Consider the following 17512-nt stretch of genomic DNA (forward strand, 5'->3'; position numbering starts at 1 on the left):
AGGATGGCTATGCTGAAACAGATCCTAGCGTGAATTCGCTCAGGAGACTGGTTCTTTTCGCTGGACGCATACTGGCCCCCGCACTTTGCATTTCCCCCGATCGCTCTGATCCCACAGGTAATCAGGCGAGTAAGGGAACAAAAACACAAGGTTCTACTGGTGGCCCCCCTTTGGATGAACCAGCTGTGGCTATCAGAGCTAACTCAGCTACTGATACTGTTCCGCTGAGACGGGATCTCCTCTCTCAAGCGTACGGGACAATATGGCATCCTCGGCCCGACCTATGGGCCCTGCACCTCTGGCCGCTCGACGGGAGCCTTCGAAACCAAGGCACGTTATGTACCTAAGATGCTCTCCCCTCCGTTCAGAGCACAGGTCATTATGCTCTCCACGCTTCCTCCAACTGAAGAGGACAGAGAGCTATCTCTGCTCTGCCCCGTCAGGGCGTTGAGAATCTATATTGAGCGTTCCGCTCCCTATAGGCGATCGGAACAACTCTTGTCAGCTTCGGTAACCGCACCAAGGGGTTTCCGGTTACGAAGCAAAGACTCTCTATACGGGAACGAGTACTGCGTTGCTAGCCGTGCTATGTAGCTACACAATTCAGTCGTCGATTCAGTCGAAGTAACCTGAGAACCCTGTGGCGAACGCCCGCTTATATAGCCAGATGCCCTGCCCATTCTGGCGGGCTTTGGAGGGCTTTGTCGCCATAGGCTCGTGCAGCTCCGCTGCTGAGCCATTGGTTCGTTTTTTATACACTGCACGAACCAATGGCCGTGCAATTTCACTGCGTGAATGAAAAGGCTTCAGTTCAGGAGAAAAAAGGCTTTTTTCCCATATGCGTCTAAGCAAGACACAGTACGAGTGTAGTATCGAAAGGGAACCCCCGGTTTCCACAGACTAATTTCAATTCAGATTAATAGTCCAGTACCCCAGAGTGTCCCTCAGCCAGTTTCAGGACGATCTGATGTTGCATTACAAAATAAAAGCCCTCCAAAAACTCAAATTGACAGGCTTGGCGGGCTTCATCGCCATAGGCTCGTGCAGCTCCGCTGCCTAGCCATTGGTTCGTTTTTTAATACACTGCACGGACCAATGGCCGTGCAGTTTCACTGCGTGAATAAAAAAAGGCTTCAGTTCAGGAGAAAAAAAGGCTTTTCCCATATGCGTCTAGCAAGACGCAGTACCAAGGTTTACGTTAGTAACCGTGTACGTTTTCCTTTGCTAAAGTAAGAAAACTTTGCTTCCTTTGCTCTTATAAACAAACTCGCGAGACTAGCATATGTCAGAGGCGCTCGCGCTGCGCATACGTGCTGCGTCATCCGTCGGAACGGCTTCTACGTATGACAGATACCGGAAGTGAGAGAAAAGTGTTTATTACGTAAGTTGGATATTTTTCTTACAAAAACACATGAATTCGCTACAAGAGGCCTTTATTCACCCCTCGGAGCCGTCTGCGGCACGTTTTATTATGAATGCTTTATTTGACGACTTGTGGATTGTTCAACTGCAACACCCACTGATTGCAATGATAGAGCTTGGAATAGCCAGGAAAATTTTTAATATAACTTCGACTGGATTCGTCTGAAAGAAGAAAGTCATATACACCTAGGATGCCTCGAGGGTGAGTAAAACACAAGCTAATTTTCATTTTTGGGTGAACTAACCCTTTAAGGCTTGCATGCCAAGTCTAAAGCGACTAAACAACCTGCATAAAATATTCAGAAACAATTTTTTTGACTACAAAACAATTCAGTTTCACACCAAATATGATGTTGAATTTTCAGCATAATCTGAAAATAAGTATCAGAATGAACTGTTCAGCTTACAAACAATTAAATAATTAAATCATGAATCAGAATAAATAAATAAATATAAACAAACAAACAAAAAACGTAAAGATGGATCATATGCCATGCTATTTTAGAATTAGAGTGAAAATATATGCATCATTTCATTCATGGGTGTCAGTTAAAAAAAAAAAAGTAGTGAGGTGTGGCACAGTCTAATTAATTTTTATATCACATGAATATTAATTCATATGAAATTATGCACATATAATTTAATAATCTACTGTTTGTCTAAATGTGCAAATTAACTTGATATTTATTCAAAAATCCTCATTCCTATCGCTGTCTTAAAAAAACATCGTAAAATCTCTTAAAATGCAAGTTTGCTTCTCATATATTTTCATATTTACAAATTTTTACTAGAAAACTTACTAGAAATTCTGTTTTAAGCACTTAATTTTATACTGTATGCAGGGTCCTTTTTTAGGTTTCAAACCTAAACTGAACAATGTTCAAAAAACAAAGCATTGGTATAAATCATAAGTAATGCTTTTAAATATAACCACTTTTTTATTTATTTTTTTTTTATTACATTTACACAGTTAAAAGAAATACAAATAATGATGATAAGTTATCACCATGTTATTTTTATATTTATTTTTATCTCTTGTAATTCTTTTGTAATGTAATTTTCAAAAAATCAGATCAGTATAAATCTGTTTTTTTTCTCTTCGTCACACCAACAATTCGTTTTGATAATACAGCATGAATACAGCCAATCCTGACAGCAGAAAACTCCCGAGGCCCAGCCTCAAATACTGCGACATTTTCTGAAACTCGAAAGTGATTTGAATCAAAGGATTTTGAATATGACAATACATGATGACAAGAAGTGGCTTGTTTTAAATAAACTTTAAAGTTCCTTATGATGGTTATAAGTCAGATTAAGGACAATTCTACTTTTGTTTCAGAAAGGTCGAAGAAATATGCCACCCAGTGAAAGAGGAGTGACTGGTGGCCGGCAACCTTACAGCGCTCACGTCAACTCTTCCTGTCATTGTGACTGGCGGCCCACTATCAGGAAGAGGCAAACTGGGACTATTGTGGGATCAACCAATCAGAGACTAGCATGAGATTGGTGCCCTTTTCGGTTTTAGAAAATTTCTCCTGCACTAGCTTCAGAGCTGAATACAGATTCACTGATAAAAAAAAGTGACGTCAAACAGTGATTTCTCATTTAAATAAAGATAATATCAATCCTCAACAAATCCTCAGTCAAATGCTGCCCAAAAGGCAAAACCAGCATACACAACATTAAATATATATACCATTATGTTTTCATAATAGGGTGTTTTTTCCACTATGGTCAGTTTTATGTCTATTCACATTTATGTTTGTTTTATCAAAGTCTTGGAAAATGTTTACCAAGATCTTCCTTCTTCTATTATTATTTTTTTTAATTGAATTTCATTATTGTATTTTTGTTACTTTTCGAATGCAATTTTTTTTTCTTAATTTCTTTTTTTTTTGGCTACATTTTGTATTTTTATTTTTCCCTCATCACAGACCTAGATTTTCAATCCTAAAATATGAGAACCCATTAAAAAAAGGAATCATTACATTTTTAAAAACAGAATAATATATACAAAAAGTGAAATTAATTAATAAAAATGCAATATTTATTATGCAAAAACTACTCAAAAATTACTTGCTTTTTATCAATTTATTGTGGCATCATTTCCACCAGGACCTACAATTTAGCCACTAATAAAGTTTTTATTATTATTATTATTATTTTTTTTTTTTTTTACAAAGATGTCATTTTGTCAAATAATACAAAAAAAAAAGTGTAAAAAAATATTTAATTGTTTTTAATTCATGTGTATATTTAATTTTGTGGATATTTAAAATGCTAGCTATGAAATTAGCTTTGGCTAAACAACGGAGTCTGGTATTTTATTCTAAAATGTCACATCTCAAATTGGAACAATACTGTGTCAGAAATGACATTTGTTGGCCCTGTTTCTGAAGTTTCCAAAAGAGCCCAGAGTTGAAGAAACAACCAATAATAATATCGTGTATGTGGATCGACACACACACATACATGAATATTAGTTTGCACCTCACCTCAGCAGGCCTTTCAGTAGCTCTGAGCGGGCTGTGTAGAAGGCGGCATCCGTCCTTGGCCAGTCTCTGGACCATCTCCAATCGGCTGATATCCTCTCTATCACGTGTAGCAGTTCCAGGGCCCTGTTGCAGTGCAGGGGACACAGAAAACACATACCTCAGGCCACAGTTCCACGCCATGAGACTGCAACACATGCAAGCAGGGAGCTCTCAAAGTCACTGAGAGTTTGACAGCCCGTCTTGCCGTCTTTACTCGGGTGAGACTCAAAGCCCCTGACTGTGAGTTAGCTGAGATGGTCACGCTAGTCCTGAGGGTTAAGTGAGCTCCAGACGCACGTAGTCACTCAGGAGGAAAGCTTCAAAAAGTGAAGCCTTAGAGACAGTGTTGCCTGATGGGGAGAGTGAACCTAACTTTTCTCTTTCCTTTGCCTCTCTATCTTTCTCTATCTCTTGCTCTTACGCACATAGCCAGGGTGGGGGCGACCAGGAAACATCTGGCAGTCCCTCCAATCCTGAATAGGAAGTATTGCAATCTCCAGAACTCGGGCAGAAGGGCCAGCATGGGGTCTAGGAAGGCAGGTTACTGAGGAGTTTACCCATCATGTGAAGTAAAATGCTACAAGTGTTTCATGAGGTCAAGTGCTAGCATTCACCATCCTAATATTATATGGGGCAATGACAAATAAGAGTGCCCACAATAAAGAAAAATCATCTGAAAATCTAGGTTAAAACACATGTACAAGTTTTAGAAATGTACTCTTTGCATGCTTGTTTGTTTCATATGATTTTGAAAAATACATATACAATTTTCAATAAAAGTTTCATTGTAGTGATGCTAAAAAAATGTATATATATATTTTTTTTTTCAAAAGACTTTTTAAAAAATGCTATGAATTATTAATACATAAATGCCATTAATATTTTTAGGAGTCACACCATATGACATTATACAACGTTAACTATTTTTGCCTCGTCATAAAAAGGTAATCATCTGATATTTTAAGAAAGTTCCTAACTTGAATCTGGAGGGGTCCTCTTTATGATATAATTTCCTGTTTTGATTATTTTTTTCTGCATGTTGGTTAAACCACATAACTTGTCTTTTGCATCACATGACATTCATATTGTGGACAAAGGTTTTTCAAATATTTAAAGTGCAGTATTTTTTGTAAAATATGTTTTATAATATATTTTATATGTAATAATAAGTAATGCGTATGCCAAATTACTTTACTATTTTCAATGTGTTAAAGAATTTAGTTTAGTTTCGTTTTTTTTAATTAGGCAAATTTTATATATTATTATATATATATATTAAAAAAAAAAAAAAAAAAAAAGCAGCATTTAGTTTAGTTTAGTTTTTTTTAATTAGGCAAATTTTATATATTATTATATATATATATTAAAAAAATAAAATAAAAAAACAAGCAGCATCTGCAAACAAATGATCCAATTTCTAACAAATCACTAAACTTTTTTTGCAATTAATTTTATGGTAATTTTAGTGGATATATGAAATCAGTTCCCCACAAAACGGCAGAATAACACACAGATCAGCCTACCTAACTAGCCTAAATAGTAACTAAACAGAAGTCTAGAATATAAATGCAGCAATCGAGGATGTATCCTATTTAGATTTCCTGCTCCATTTAAACACAATGGCAAATACCACACGCCCAGAGAAGAAACCTGTGACCTCATTCTCTGAAGTGAGAGAAGGAGAGAGGAATTTGTCCTGAACACACTCAAGTATTTCCATATCAACTCAGCTGGCTATATAAGGAATCAAACCTCATGCTAGACAAATTCGACACAAGCAAAGACCCTGACATTCTTCAGCACTGCAGTGTAGCGATGAATATAGAAAACAATAGACCGTTAGATTGAACTATACTAATTGCATAAACCTGATAAGAGGGAATTACCAGAAAAAGGCAAAATGATAAGCTATTCAGATAACATAACCAACCACGACAAAACATATATCGATGGGAACTCTCAAATACAATAAGGCTAATGGAGCATTTTCTTTCATTAGAGATTCAGTAAGACAGGAAATCACTTCATCCATGAAATATTACCAGAACAAAAGCTCATGCTGCATGTCAAAATCTAAGTACAGTTTACAGCAGCAGTCTTCCTCTGGTGGGTCATGATGCAAAAATTGGTTGTAGTAGGCATGTTCTGACAGGGTCAAACACAATGCTGAACGTAATTAAACACATAATCATGCATGGTTAGACATAACTTAGTTTTTTTTTTTTCAGTTAAATAAGTGCATCATCAGAAGTAAATAAGTGTGAATTTGAAGTGCACTTTTTGGGGGGGGAATTTACAGCGAACACAATACTTAAGGCCTGTTCACACCAAGGACGAGTTTTGTGTCATTTGTTGTTGTCCTATAAAAAACAAAAAAAAAAACAGACTGATATCTAATGTTGGTCAATATATTGGTTATGGACATAAATAAATAATTATAAATAAACATAAATAATTATTGTTTATAGCACCCCAAAATCTGTTCCGTTCTATAGTACTCTGAAAAGATGGTGTATATGTTACAATCTGTACAGCACTGCCTTTGAAACATCATTCCTTGTGAAGCTCTGCTATTTAGCTGTCTTGATCACAGTCCCGTCAGATGTGCTGCAGTGAACCATCAGCTATTAAAACCACACTGTGGAAAAGCTGAGAGCTTCACAGTCAGGCACATGGCTCTGTCCTGACACACAGTTATAGAGTATCCTTCTATCTCCAATCACAGGCTCTTTCTGCCAGTTCAAGGGCTTTCTACTGATGACTGAGCTGCGGGAAAGCGGTGCTCAATCAGGGGACAGATGGACAGCCCTGGACAACCTGGACAGCTGTTGAGCTCAGCAAAACATACATGCACACCAGCACATACACACACTTTCACTGTTAAGCCCATTGCCTTTAAATCTGTTTTCTCATTACCTTACGCACAGCAGGACTGGGAGAGGATCCTGGGGTGTTGGTGTTCTGCTGTGGACTGCTCTCCTCCATCACTGGAAAACAAGAAATTTACAGCTGAGAAGCAGTGGAGTGTGATGAACTGTCTGGCTTTGCGCTTTTCTTTAGAGCAATATACAGTGGGGAAAATATTCATTTTTAGAGAGGATCTGTAAAAGAGGAGTGGATCAAAATCTCTCCTGAGATGTGTGCAAACCTGGTGACCGACTACAAAAAACGTCTTACCTCTGTGCTTGCCAACAAGGGTTTCTGCACCAAGTACTAAGTCATGTTTTGCTTGGGGATCAAATACTTATTTCACTCACTGAAATGCAAATCAATTTCTAACCTTTATATAATGTGTTTTTTTCTGGATTTTTTGGTTGGTATTCTGTCTCTGTACGTTAAAATAAACCTACCATAAAAATTACAGACCCTTCATTTCTTTGTAAGTGGGCAAACTTACAAAATCAGCAGGGGATCAAATAAATATTTTCCCCACTGTACAGTAGATTATTGTTCCAGTTCATGTGGAACACTATTAAACTTGCACTATCAAATAAATAAATACAATGAAATCGAATACTATTTTATAGCAATAGTTCAATTTATAGTTAAGTTCAATTTGTTAACTTCAGTTGAAACATGTCACCTTTTTCACACTTTTTTTGTATCCTCTGCAAATACCACAGGTGACATGCAGGTCATAGCTTTAATCGAGCTGAGTGGTCACTAAAACTAGTTCACTGAAGAAATTTTTTTTGAAAAGTTTCTTTTTAAGTTCAAAAGTGGTGCTGTCCGAATAGGTGAGCTGTTTACTCACCTACTGCAATAATTGTTTATTTCCACTAGTTTGACCCATTCATGTGGATTTCTAGGCCAGTTATGAACATGATAGGCAGGCGTTATTACACTGACAGTGTAATCGGCCAATCACAGTGATGTGGAGGCACTGCTTCCTCTCATTTGACTTTTGGCCTGTATTTCTTTTCCCCATAAACATTATGCTCAAATGAGATTTATACATCATTCGGTCTAATTTTTTTATATTTGCTTTATTTTCGTACTGTAGACTATTTAGCTCATCCAAACATGTCCTCAGAGATAATGCTGATAATTGAACACTGGAAACTGATCAGGCACTTTTAAGGGCCAATTAAAAAAAGACACTCAAAGCCTGCAACACAATAATCTTTACCTGATTTAGTCTGTGCCTTGCGAGCCAGAGCTGCCAACAGTTCATTCTGTACCTATTAAAAGATAAATTCATTGTATGGTCAGTTCTTCTTTTAGCAGGCAGATAAAAAAGAAAGCATACAGGATATCTGCAGGATTTTTTAACTCAAATTTAAGACTGTTTAAGACGTGCACAAATGAAATTAATGTCTATGATAACATATAATGACTGTAAAAAGCATGATTTACAGTTCAGATTCATATTTTCACAAAACAAAAAGTTTTATAACATGATAAACTTCACATTTCAGCCTTTAAGCCATTTTTAAGAAAAGTCAAAAGTATCAATTATTATTTTAAACAATTAATATCAATCAATTGATATTATTAAGCCATATACAAAATCAGCAGGGGATCAAATAAATATTTTCCCCACTGTACAGTAGATTATTGTTCCAGTTCATGTGGAACACTATTAAACTTGCACTATCAAATAAATAAATACAATGAAATCGAATACTATTTTATAGCAATAGTTCAATTTATAGTTAAGTTCAATTTGTTAACTTCAGTTGAAACATGTCACCTTTTTCACACTTTTTTTGTATCCTCTGCAAATACCACAGGTGACATGCAGGTCATAGCTTTAATCGAGCTGAGTGGTCACTAAAACTAGTTCACTGAAGAAATTTTTTTTGAAAAGTTTCTTTTTAAGTTCAAAAGTGGTGCTGTCCGAATAGGTGAGCTGTTTACTCACCTACTGCAATAATTGTTTATTTCCACTAGTTTGACCCATTCATGTGGATTTCTAGGCCAGTTATGAACATGATAGGCAGGCGTTATTACACTGACAGTGTAATCGGCCAATCACAGTGATGTGGAGGCACTGCTTCCTCTCATTTGACTTTTGGCCTGTATTTCTTTTCCCCATAAACATCATGCTCAAATGAGATTTATACATCATTCGGTCTAATTTTTTTATATTTGCTTTATTTTCGTACTGTAGACTATTTAGCTCATCCAAACATGTCCTCAGAGATAATGCTGATAATTGAACACTGGAAACTGATCAGGCACTTTTAAGGGCCAATTAAAAAAAGACACTCAAAGCCTGCAACACAATAATCTTTACCTGATTTAGTCTGTGCCTTGCGAGCCAGAGCTGCCAACAGTTCATTCTGTACCTATTAAAAGATAAATTCATTGTATGGTCAGTTCTTCTTTTAGCAGGCAGATAAAAAAGAAAGCATACAGGATATCTGCAGGATTTTTTAACTCAAATTTAAGACTGTTTAAGACGTGCACAAATGAAATTAATGTCTATGATAACATATAATGACTGTAAAAAGCATGATTTACAGTTCAGATTCATATTTTCACAAAACAAAAAGTTTTATAACATGATAAACTTCACATTTCAGCCTTTAAACCATTTTTAAGAAAAGTCAAAAGTATCAATTATTATTTTAAACAATTAATATCAATCAATTGATATTATTAAGCCATATTGCAAATCTGGTCTTTCCGTTCCCAAATTTAAGCCCTCTTGAAATCATAATGAAAGCAGCACTATGTAACTTTTGGCGCTCTAGCGGTTAATAAACAGAACTGCACACATTCCGCGGAAGAACATTCCAACCGGAGCTACTTCTCTAAGTTTATGTCAACGGCGATTCACGCAGGTATGTGTTACTCCGCAGCAGTGACGACCCGACCAGGCTACAATAGTCCAAATATAAGTACTTATTATAAGTGTACCGTAGTGATTCGGAATAAGACAAAAACGCGGTTTGGAAGATTTCAACACAGAAAAAGTTACATAGTGCTGCTTTAAAACTTTCTTGTACCATTTAAGACTTTTTATGGCCTTAAATTTGATACAACTAAATTTAAGACTTTTTAAGGACCCGCGGAAATCCTGTTGATTTCCCAACTGTTGTATAATTCCTTTGAGGATCCATAAAAACGTAGCTCAAAACTTTCAAATGATCTATTCGTGATCTGACTGCACTCTTCCCAAATCCGTGTGTTCTGAGGTAGAGACTGTGCATTGAAATCCCACAGCACACGCCATATTATGAATACAAATGTATCCAATCCATCAAGTCTCTGAAAGGAAATATTAGTCACTTATGAGGGGAAGTCCATCTGCTGTCTGGCCATAGGAGGTCTGTGCATTAGTAAACCAGGTGTGTAATGTTTAACTGTGCTTAGTGACCCATAAAAACTACATGTCCTATGGGGCCGTCCGATGTGGCAGCCCCTGTTCTGCTCAGGCAGAAGATAAATGGAGCTGGACCGGGATCTGTGCCACTGTGATCATGTGACATGCATTACTATTATCAATTACTATTATCATTTTATTAGTAGCCTATTATCAATGTTGAAAACAGTTGTGTACTAAAAAAAAAAAAGTTCAAAAGAACAGCATTTATCTGAAATAGAAAACTTTTATAACATTATATACTACCGGTTGTAAATGCTTAAACGCGCACGCGCACACACATACACACACACACACACACACAAAAATAAATGAATAAATATGTGCCAGTGTAATGTTGAATGTTACTAAACATTTTTTAGACATGGGTTACAATCTATTGCTTTTCCACAGCTCGTTATCCAAAACGAAGCAACAAATATGTTTCTTCTGCTGATATACCACTGTATGCCCACATGAATGGCAAATACTGTTTAAAATTATGCAGACTTACATCTGATGAGGGCTGTAATCATATGGCCAAGAAAAAGCTACTTAATTCTATTTAAGGTTGATGACAAACATATCTGTGAATAAAAAGAAAAAGCCGATCATCTTAAACTTTACATAAATATAATATTCTGTCAAACCTCATCTGGCAAACTTCTGGTGAACAAACTTCTGGTGATTATGCATAGATGTGGCCTAAACACCACCACAAGCTAAAGATCTAGTTCATTGATTAAGCCATCAAACTGAGCATCTCAACTGTTCAGCTGAACACAGCAATACAAAGGTTCAGGAGAAATTTATATTGAGCATCATCAGTTCCCCAGGGTGTCCGATGCAAATGGCGGCCCTCTCTGAATCACAGGAAGTGGCATTATATTTCTGTTGCCAAGGTGACTGCAGGTGCACAGGCCACCTTGAGGACAGGTTCTGCAACATTACCTTAATAGCTGGAAGCTAAGCACGCGCCGCATGGCCACAGTAATGTACTGATTCAGTCATTACAGCAGAGCTGCTGGCTCTCGAACGGACAGAGCGCAGGTGTAACAGGGCTTCTGTGCAAGTGAAAATGCTCTGTACTAAGCCTTTTGTATTTTGTGGGTAAAAAACACATACAAAGACAGGTTCACTAGTTGTTAGATGTATGTTTAGGTGTGAAACTGGTCTTACTGGATGTGTACATTCACATGTAAATTTCCTAAATGCAAAAGTTGGAAATGGAAAATAATAAAGCCCAATAGATAATGCATGAATAGCTTTCTTACCGTTGAGGTGAGATGCTCCAAAGCTCTCATTTGAAGAACTGGATTACAAACATCAGATGTTTTCTGTGCATCTTCTTTATAGCTATAGAACAACATAAAACACAATGTAATCTCAGTCATTGTACCATGTTGTGTTTTTTTTTTCTATGATGAACTAGTTTTTATTTCTTAATTAAAATTCATGTAGATATTTTGCGGGACTATAAAGTCAAAACTCTAATGAATAATGAAGGGGAAAAAAAGCCTCACTAAAATGATTTTAAAAGGAAATGCTTATCAAGTTTAATTTAGTGTTTTATAATTATTTATTTTTTAAAAATGTAATAAAACTGCTATTTTTATATTATATATTTGGAAAACTAAAGACATGTGGTATAACCAACATGCAGAAAAAAAGAAAATATCATAGAGAGAACCCACGCAGATCCTTACAAGTGTGTGTCAAGGTTAATAAGCCTTAAAATATCAGATAATTTGACATTTTTATGAAGAAAAATAAAAAACAAGGTTAATTCAGGTTGTAAATCGTGATGTAGTGTGACTTTTCTTTTAGATGTTCTTTTTTTCATCATTCATTTATTTTCATCAAAGAATACTCAAAAAAACATTGTGGTTTCCACAAAAATATTAAGCAGCACAACAGTTTTCAACATTAATAATAATAAGAATAACTGTTTCTTGAGCACTAAATCAGCATATTAGGATGATTCCTGAAGGTTCATGTAACACTGAAGACTCGAGTAATAATTAATAGGAATATATTTTTAAATATATTTATATTTTTTATTTAAAATATATTCAAATAGAAGTTATTTCAAACTAAAAATATTACACATTATTCCTGTTTTTGAATAGTAATGTAACATTTAAATAATAATAATAATAATCTTTTATTGTGACACTGAACTGTTAAAAACGCAAACATTACCATTTTAGACAACAGAGAGTTTAGTGACACTGTGCTGTGACTGTGTTGGCTAGAATACTAGCAAAACTCCAAAATAATGTCCCAAATCACAATAGCTTAATCAGGTCATATGGAAGTGCAGACAGAGGGACCTAAAAAAAAACAGGTCAGATCTGGCTAAATATGGACATCCTGCCTAGACAAAGCCATTAGGACAGAACCTGACCGACTTTCCCAGCAGACAGGAAATGATGCAGAGGGACACGACCTATAGCTCAACTTCCATTTACATCCATTGACCCCCTGCTTACGTACTGTTTACCAAAGTGCTAAACATCATTGATCTGGGCGAGTGAGGCCAGAGCTGCATGATTCTTTGAGGCTCACAAGCAATGTTCCCTCTAATTCTTTTCTTGCGGAGCAAAACGTTTCTCTATTGGGTGGACATTTCAGCCACTTGAGCAAAAACATTCTTTATACCAGACCTGTATAAAGCACACACAAAAAAAATGTGAAACGTTTAACTTTAATGTGCTATTTATATTTGATTTGACCCTTGATGTAACTAAATGATGCACATTTTAGGTTATCTGAGATTTTTTTTTTTTTACAGTGCTGTGTTACCAAAAAATTCTATAAAAAAAAAAAATTTGAAAAAAATCTAATGCAGTACAATTCAGTTCTTTATAATATACTATAATGTAATATAATATAATATAACTAATGTGAAAAAATGAAGCAGTTATTGCTCATGAATTCCCTTTTAGAAGTCAATATAATATAATATAATAAACAAATATTTTCGATAACTATTTTCAAAAAACGTGAACGTGTGAATTATTTTACAGTTATCTAAAACATCCCATTGCAGTAGAGTTTGCACACTACTACATCTGCTGTGTGTGACTGTAAATGTCTACCCATCATCCGCTATTTTTTACCACTTAATCAAGACACTCTTCTTTAAAACATGATGAGGTCTTATTTCACGTCATTGCGTTTGCGTTGGCTCTCGTGTTGAGCTACATCGTCCGCAACCATTAAAGTATTCGACTTCTACAGTGACTCATTTGGCGCACATCATTCTCTTCCTATGAAACCTGTGAACTACATTCACCGGTTCTATAGTGACGCCAAATCTATAGCGGTTTACCAGAGCATTGCAATTATTTTGCATTTCATTTTTTGCGTCTGTCCTGTACGCGGCATATTATTTTTTCTGCGCGGTCGCAGAAGATTTCTGACAGATTTTTAAGTTGTCTATTTAAAAAAAAAAGTTATGTTTTATTCATAAACAATTTTATATTTACATGTATACATTTTGAATTTCTATTTTTATGTATAAATTTTACATTTAATATTTATTTTAATGTTATTTAAAAATGCATTATTATAGTATCATTATAGTGTTATAATAATAACATGTTATAATTAATTTTTAAAGAATACATATAATGTAATTTTTTTTTATTTCATATTTATTTTAGTTATGTAAAATCTATTATTATAATACATTTTTGACATATAAAGAGATTTGTAAGTTGTGTACACATCTTACAAATCTCTTTACATGTCAAAAATGTATGTATTAAAGTTTAAAAAAATATCATTTTCGTTTTAAAGATATAGCTATAAGCTATAATTACACCAAAAACTTTAGAACTTTTAAATCTCCTTGTGGAGCTATCAATAATGTTTCAAAACTTTTGGAAGATGTTATAAAAAACAACAAAGCATAATAGCACAAACAAAGTGCAGAGGCAGCGAGAACACAGATGGATAGACTGCATCTTATACTGACATGTCTGTGAAGTGATGAGATATGCTTTGAGAGACAAGTGAAAGGTCAAAAGGAAAGCGCTGTGCAGTGGGGCGACACTCGGAACAGGTTGACTATGTCTGAATATCTAAAAGTGAGACATACAGAGCCTGGAGCAAAAGCATTCATCTGCCCTGCACTCAGAGAGCTGTACTCTCACATAGACATCTGCTGGTGAAGGCTGACACTGCAGCTGACATTACTACATTAGTATGCTCATGGAGAGACCCTGAATGATGACTGTACATTGGATTCTCTACAAGCCCTACAATCATCTACAAGCTGTCCATATCATAGGTCATTGGTTTTGTAAGACATGGTTCACAGATTATGCCAAGCCCCATTTACCTTTTGTAATTTGTGTCTTAAAGAGACAGTTCATCAAAAAAAAACTGTCATCATTTACTCGACCTAATGTCGTTCCAAACGTTGTTTCTTCTGCAGAGTGCAAAAGATATTTTACAGTTGTCAAAATATCTTTGATGTTCCACAGAAGAAAGAAAGCCAAAAGCTACTAAAGAGTAACAAGTGAATATATGCGGCTCTTACCTCAAGCCAACAAAAAATCTAAACTTTATGTTCCTAATTCCTAATCATTTTAACCAATAAAAAAGTTGGGTATAAAGCAAACAATTCAATTGACTGCTGCAGGGATGACATATTTTTGTTGGCCAACCCAGAAGTTAGCATAACCCTAATCCCTCGACAGAAAGCCAAAAGGATTTTTCCATTGCCTTTTGGATTATTGCAGAAAAAAAGAAAAAGTTTATGATTCTTACATATTCTTCAAAAATGAGCACAACTTATATGATTTTTGAAGCCTAAATAATACAATCACCAGAAATAAAAAGCTAAATGCAGGCTAACAAACTACGAACAAACTACACCATGGCCACATGACTTCAATGTCACCACCATTAAGTTTATAACAACTCTTTCCATTTTAATATTAAATCTACAGCTTGGAAAGACTGAGTTAGAATAGTTTGAAAGAGTGTGAGCAATAGCTGTAAAAGTGGACTAGGGAGTGGGTGACTTTTCCAGTTTGGCATTATATGTCCCAGATAACATCTTTAGTCCCTTTTAGCCACTTGTTAGCAACAAATCATTAATGTGGTATTATTCATGGATTTTATGTTGTACAATACAACATAAAAATATCTTGAGCTTTGTTTATATCAGGCATTTAAAAAAAAAAACATTCAAAATACCCACTGACTTAAAGGGGTCATATGATGTTGCTAAAAAGAACATTATTTTGTGTATTTGGTGTAATGAAATGTGTTTTTCACCCGTGCATTTCTGGATGCGGTCGTTACCTGGCGGGTCCCCTCCCGGGTCTGTAGGTACTCATCTGGCCTGTCCGGCGATGCTTATATGGCCTGTGGAGAAGCTGTCTCCGCCATACACGCTATGGTGTTACTGCAGGTTCATCAGGCCGAAGCACTGAGGGACCTGCACGAGGGTGGTCATGATCCGGAAGTTCTGAAAGAGCTCTGAAGATCACCGCGAGTTCTCTGGGTCATGCGATGTCCACACTTCTGCGGACCATCAGCCTCGGCTATGCGATTCAGTTCCATGGAGCTGGGCGTAGGCAGGCCGCCCCACCCGTCCAGGTCACCGTCAAACCTGGCAATGAGCGAAAGAGCAAGAAGCCCCGGGACAGGTGACCCAGAGAGGGAGGAAGCTGCTCTTTGGGGGATGGTGAAGGCACCTCTCCCTCCCATGGAGCAGGGCCGGGTGGAGAATCTGGAAAATCTCGACGAGAGAGCAGTTTTCTATGTCCCTGGGTCCCAGGAGTGCACGGAGAGTCGTGGACGGACCACACTCATCCTCCTACATCGCCAGCAGGCAGCAGCGGGCGGTTCAAGAGCGTGGTCCCAGGAGGGCACGGAGAGTCGCGGACGGCCCAACAACGGATCTCACTCATCACTCACTCTCACTCGCCAGCCGCCTACTCCCGCACCCTCTGCCAACCTGTGGAACAAGGTAAGCATTGCACCGCACACAGGCTTTACAGCCCTTACTTCATTGTACCCAAGAAAGACGGTGGGTTACGACCAATCTTGGATCTGCGTGTCTTGGATCTGCGTACCGGCCCTTCGCCGGTTACCGTTCAAAATGTTGACGCAGAAACGCATCTTCAGGTGCATCCATCCCCGAGATTGGTTTGCAGCGATCGACCTGAAGGATGCGTACTTTCATGTGTCGATCATTCCGCACCACAGACCATTTCTGCGGTTTACGTTAGAAGGATGAGCATATCAGTACGAGGTCCTGCCCTCCGGGCTGTCCCTGTCGCCCCGTGTCTTCACGTAAGTTGCGGAGGCAGCCCTTGTTCCCCGGAGAGAATAGGGCATTCACATTCCCAATGACCGGCTCATACTAGCTCAGTCTCAGCATAAGTGGTGTGCACACAGGGACATGGTGCTTTCGCACCTCAGCCGGTTGGGCCTTCAGGTCAACTGGGAAAAGAGCAAACTCTCCCCGACGCAGAGGATCTCTTTTCTCGGTATGGAGTTGGATTCGGTCGAACAGACAGCACGCCTCACAGAGGACAGCGGTCCCACTGAAACAATTTCAGAGGCTCCTGGGGCACATGGCAGCTGCAGCGGCAGTTACGCCGCTGGGGCTGCTTCATATGAGACCGCTCCAGCACTGGCTTCATGGCCGAGTCCTGAGGTGGGCGTGGCTATTTTTACACCAAAAAGTAGGGGTGCAGGAGGCTTCCACGGGACACTGGAAGGGGCAGTACCTGTGGCCCTTTGGTAGGGATCCCAATGCGTCGGTCATCCGACGTGACATCGAGAGTGACCGACTGAAAGGGAATGTCTCGGTTACGTATTATAACCCTCGTTGCCTGAGCAAGTACGTGCTGGTCCAAACGGACAACATGACGACCGTTGCGTACATCAACCGACAAGGTGGTCTGTGCTCCCATCACGTCACAACTCGCCCGCCACCTCCTCCTTTGGAGTCAGAAGGTTCTGAGGTCACTTCATGCCATTCACATTCTGGGTCTGCTCAACCGTACAACCGACGAGCTGTCACGAGCTACGCTCCCGGGAGAATGGAGACTCCATCCCCAGATGGTCCAGCTGTTTTGGAGGCATTTCGGAGCCGCTCAGGTAGTCCTTTTTGCCTCTCCAGAAACATCTCACTGCCAGTTGTTCTACTCCCTGACTGAGGGAACACTCGGCACGGACGCACTGGCACACAGCTGGCCGCAGGGCCTACGCAAGTATG

At 37.8% G+C, this 17512-nt stretch overlaps 1 protein-coding gene across 1 annotated transcript in view; it reads right to left on the reverse strand.

Annotated features, from left to right (window-relative positions):
• LOC107674938 (rap guanine nucleotide exchange factor 5-like) overlaps positions 1–17512 on the reverse strand; it is a 53202-nt gene that overhangs the window by 28025 nt on the left and 7665 nt on the right. The window contains exons 6-9 of the mRNA XM_016469100.1: positions 11541–11622; positions 9196–9247; positions 6873–6943; positions 3918–4040 (exon numbers count right to left, since the gene is read on the reverse strand). Coding sequence (XP_016324586.1) covers positions 3918–4040; positions 6873–6943; positions 9196–9247; positions 11541–11622 — 328 coding nt within the window. The remainder of the gene's footprint in view (positions 1–3917; positions 4041–6872; positions 6944–9195; positions 9248–11540; positions 11623–17512) is intronic.

This window comes from Sinocyclocheilus anshuiensis, unplaced genomic scaffold (assembly GCF_001515605.1).
Source record: "Sinocyclocheilus anshuiensis isolate Anshui unplaced genomic scaffold, SAMN03320099.WGS_v1.1 scaffold1544, whole genome shotgun sequence".
Lineage (NCBI taxonomy): Eukaryota > Metazoa > Chordata > Actinopteri > Cypriniformes > Cyprinidae > Sinocyclocheilus > Sinocyclocheilus anshuiensis.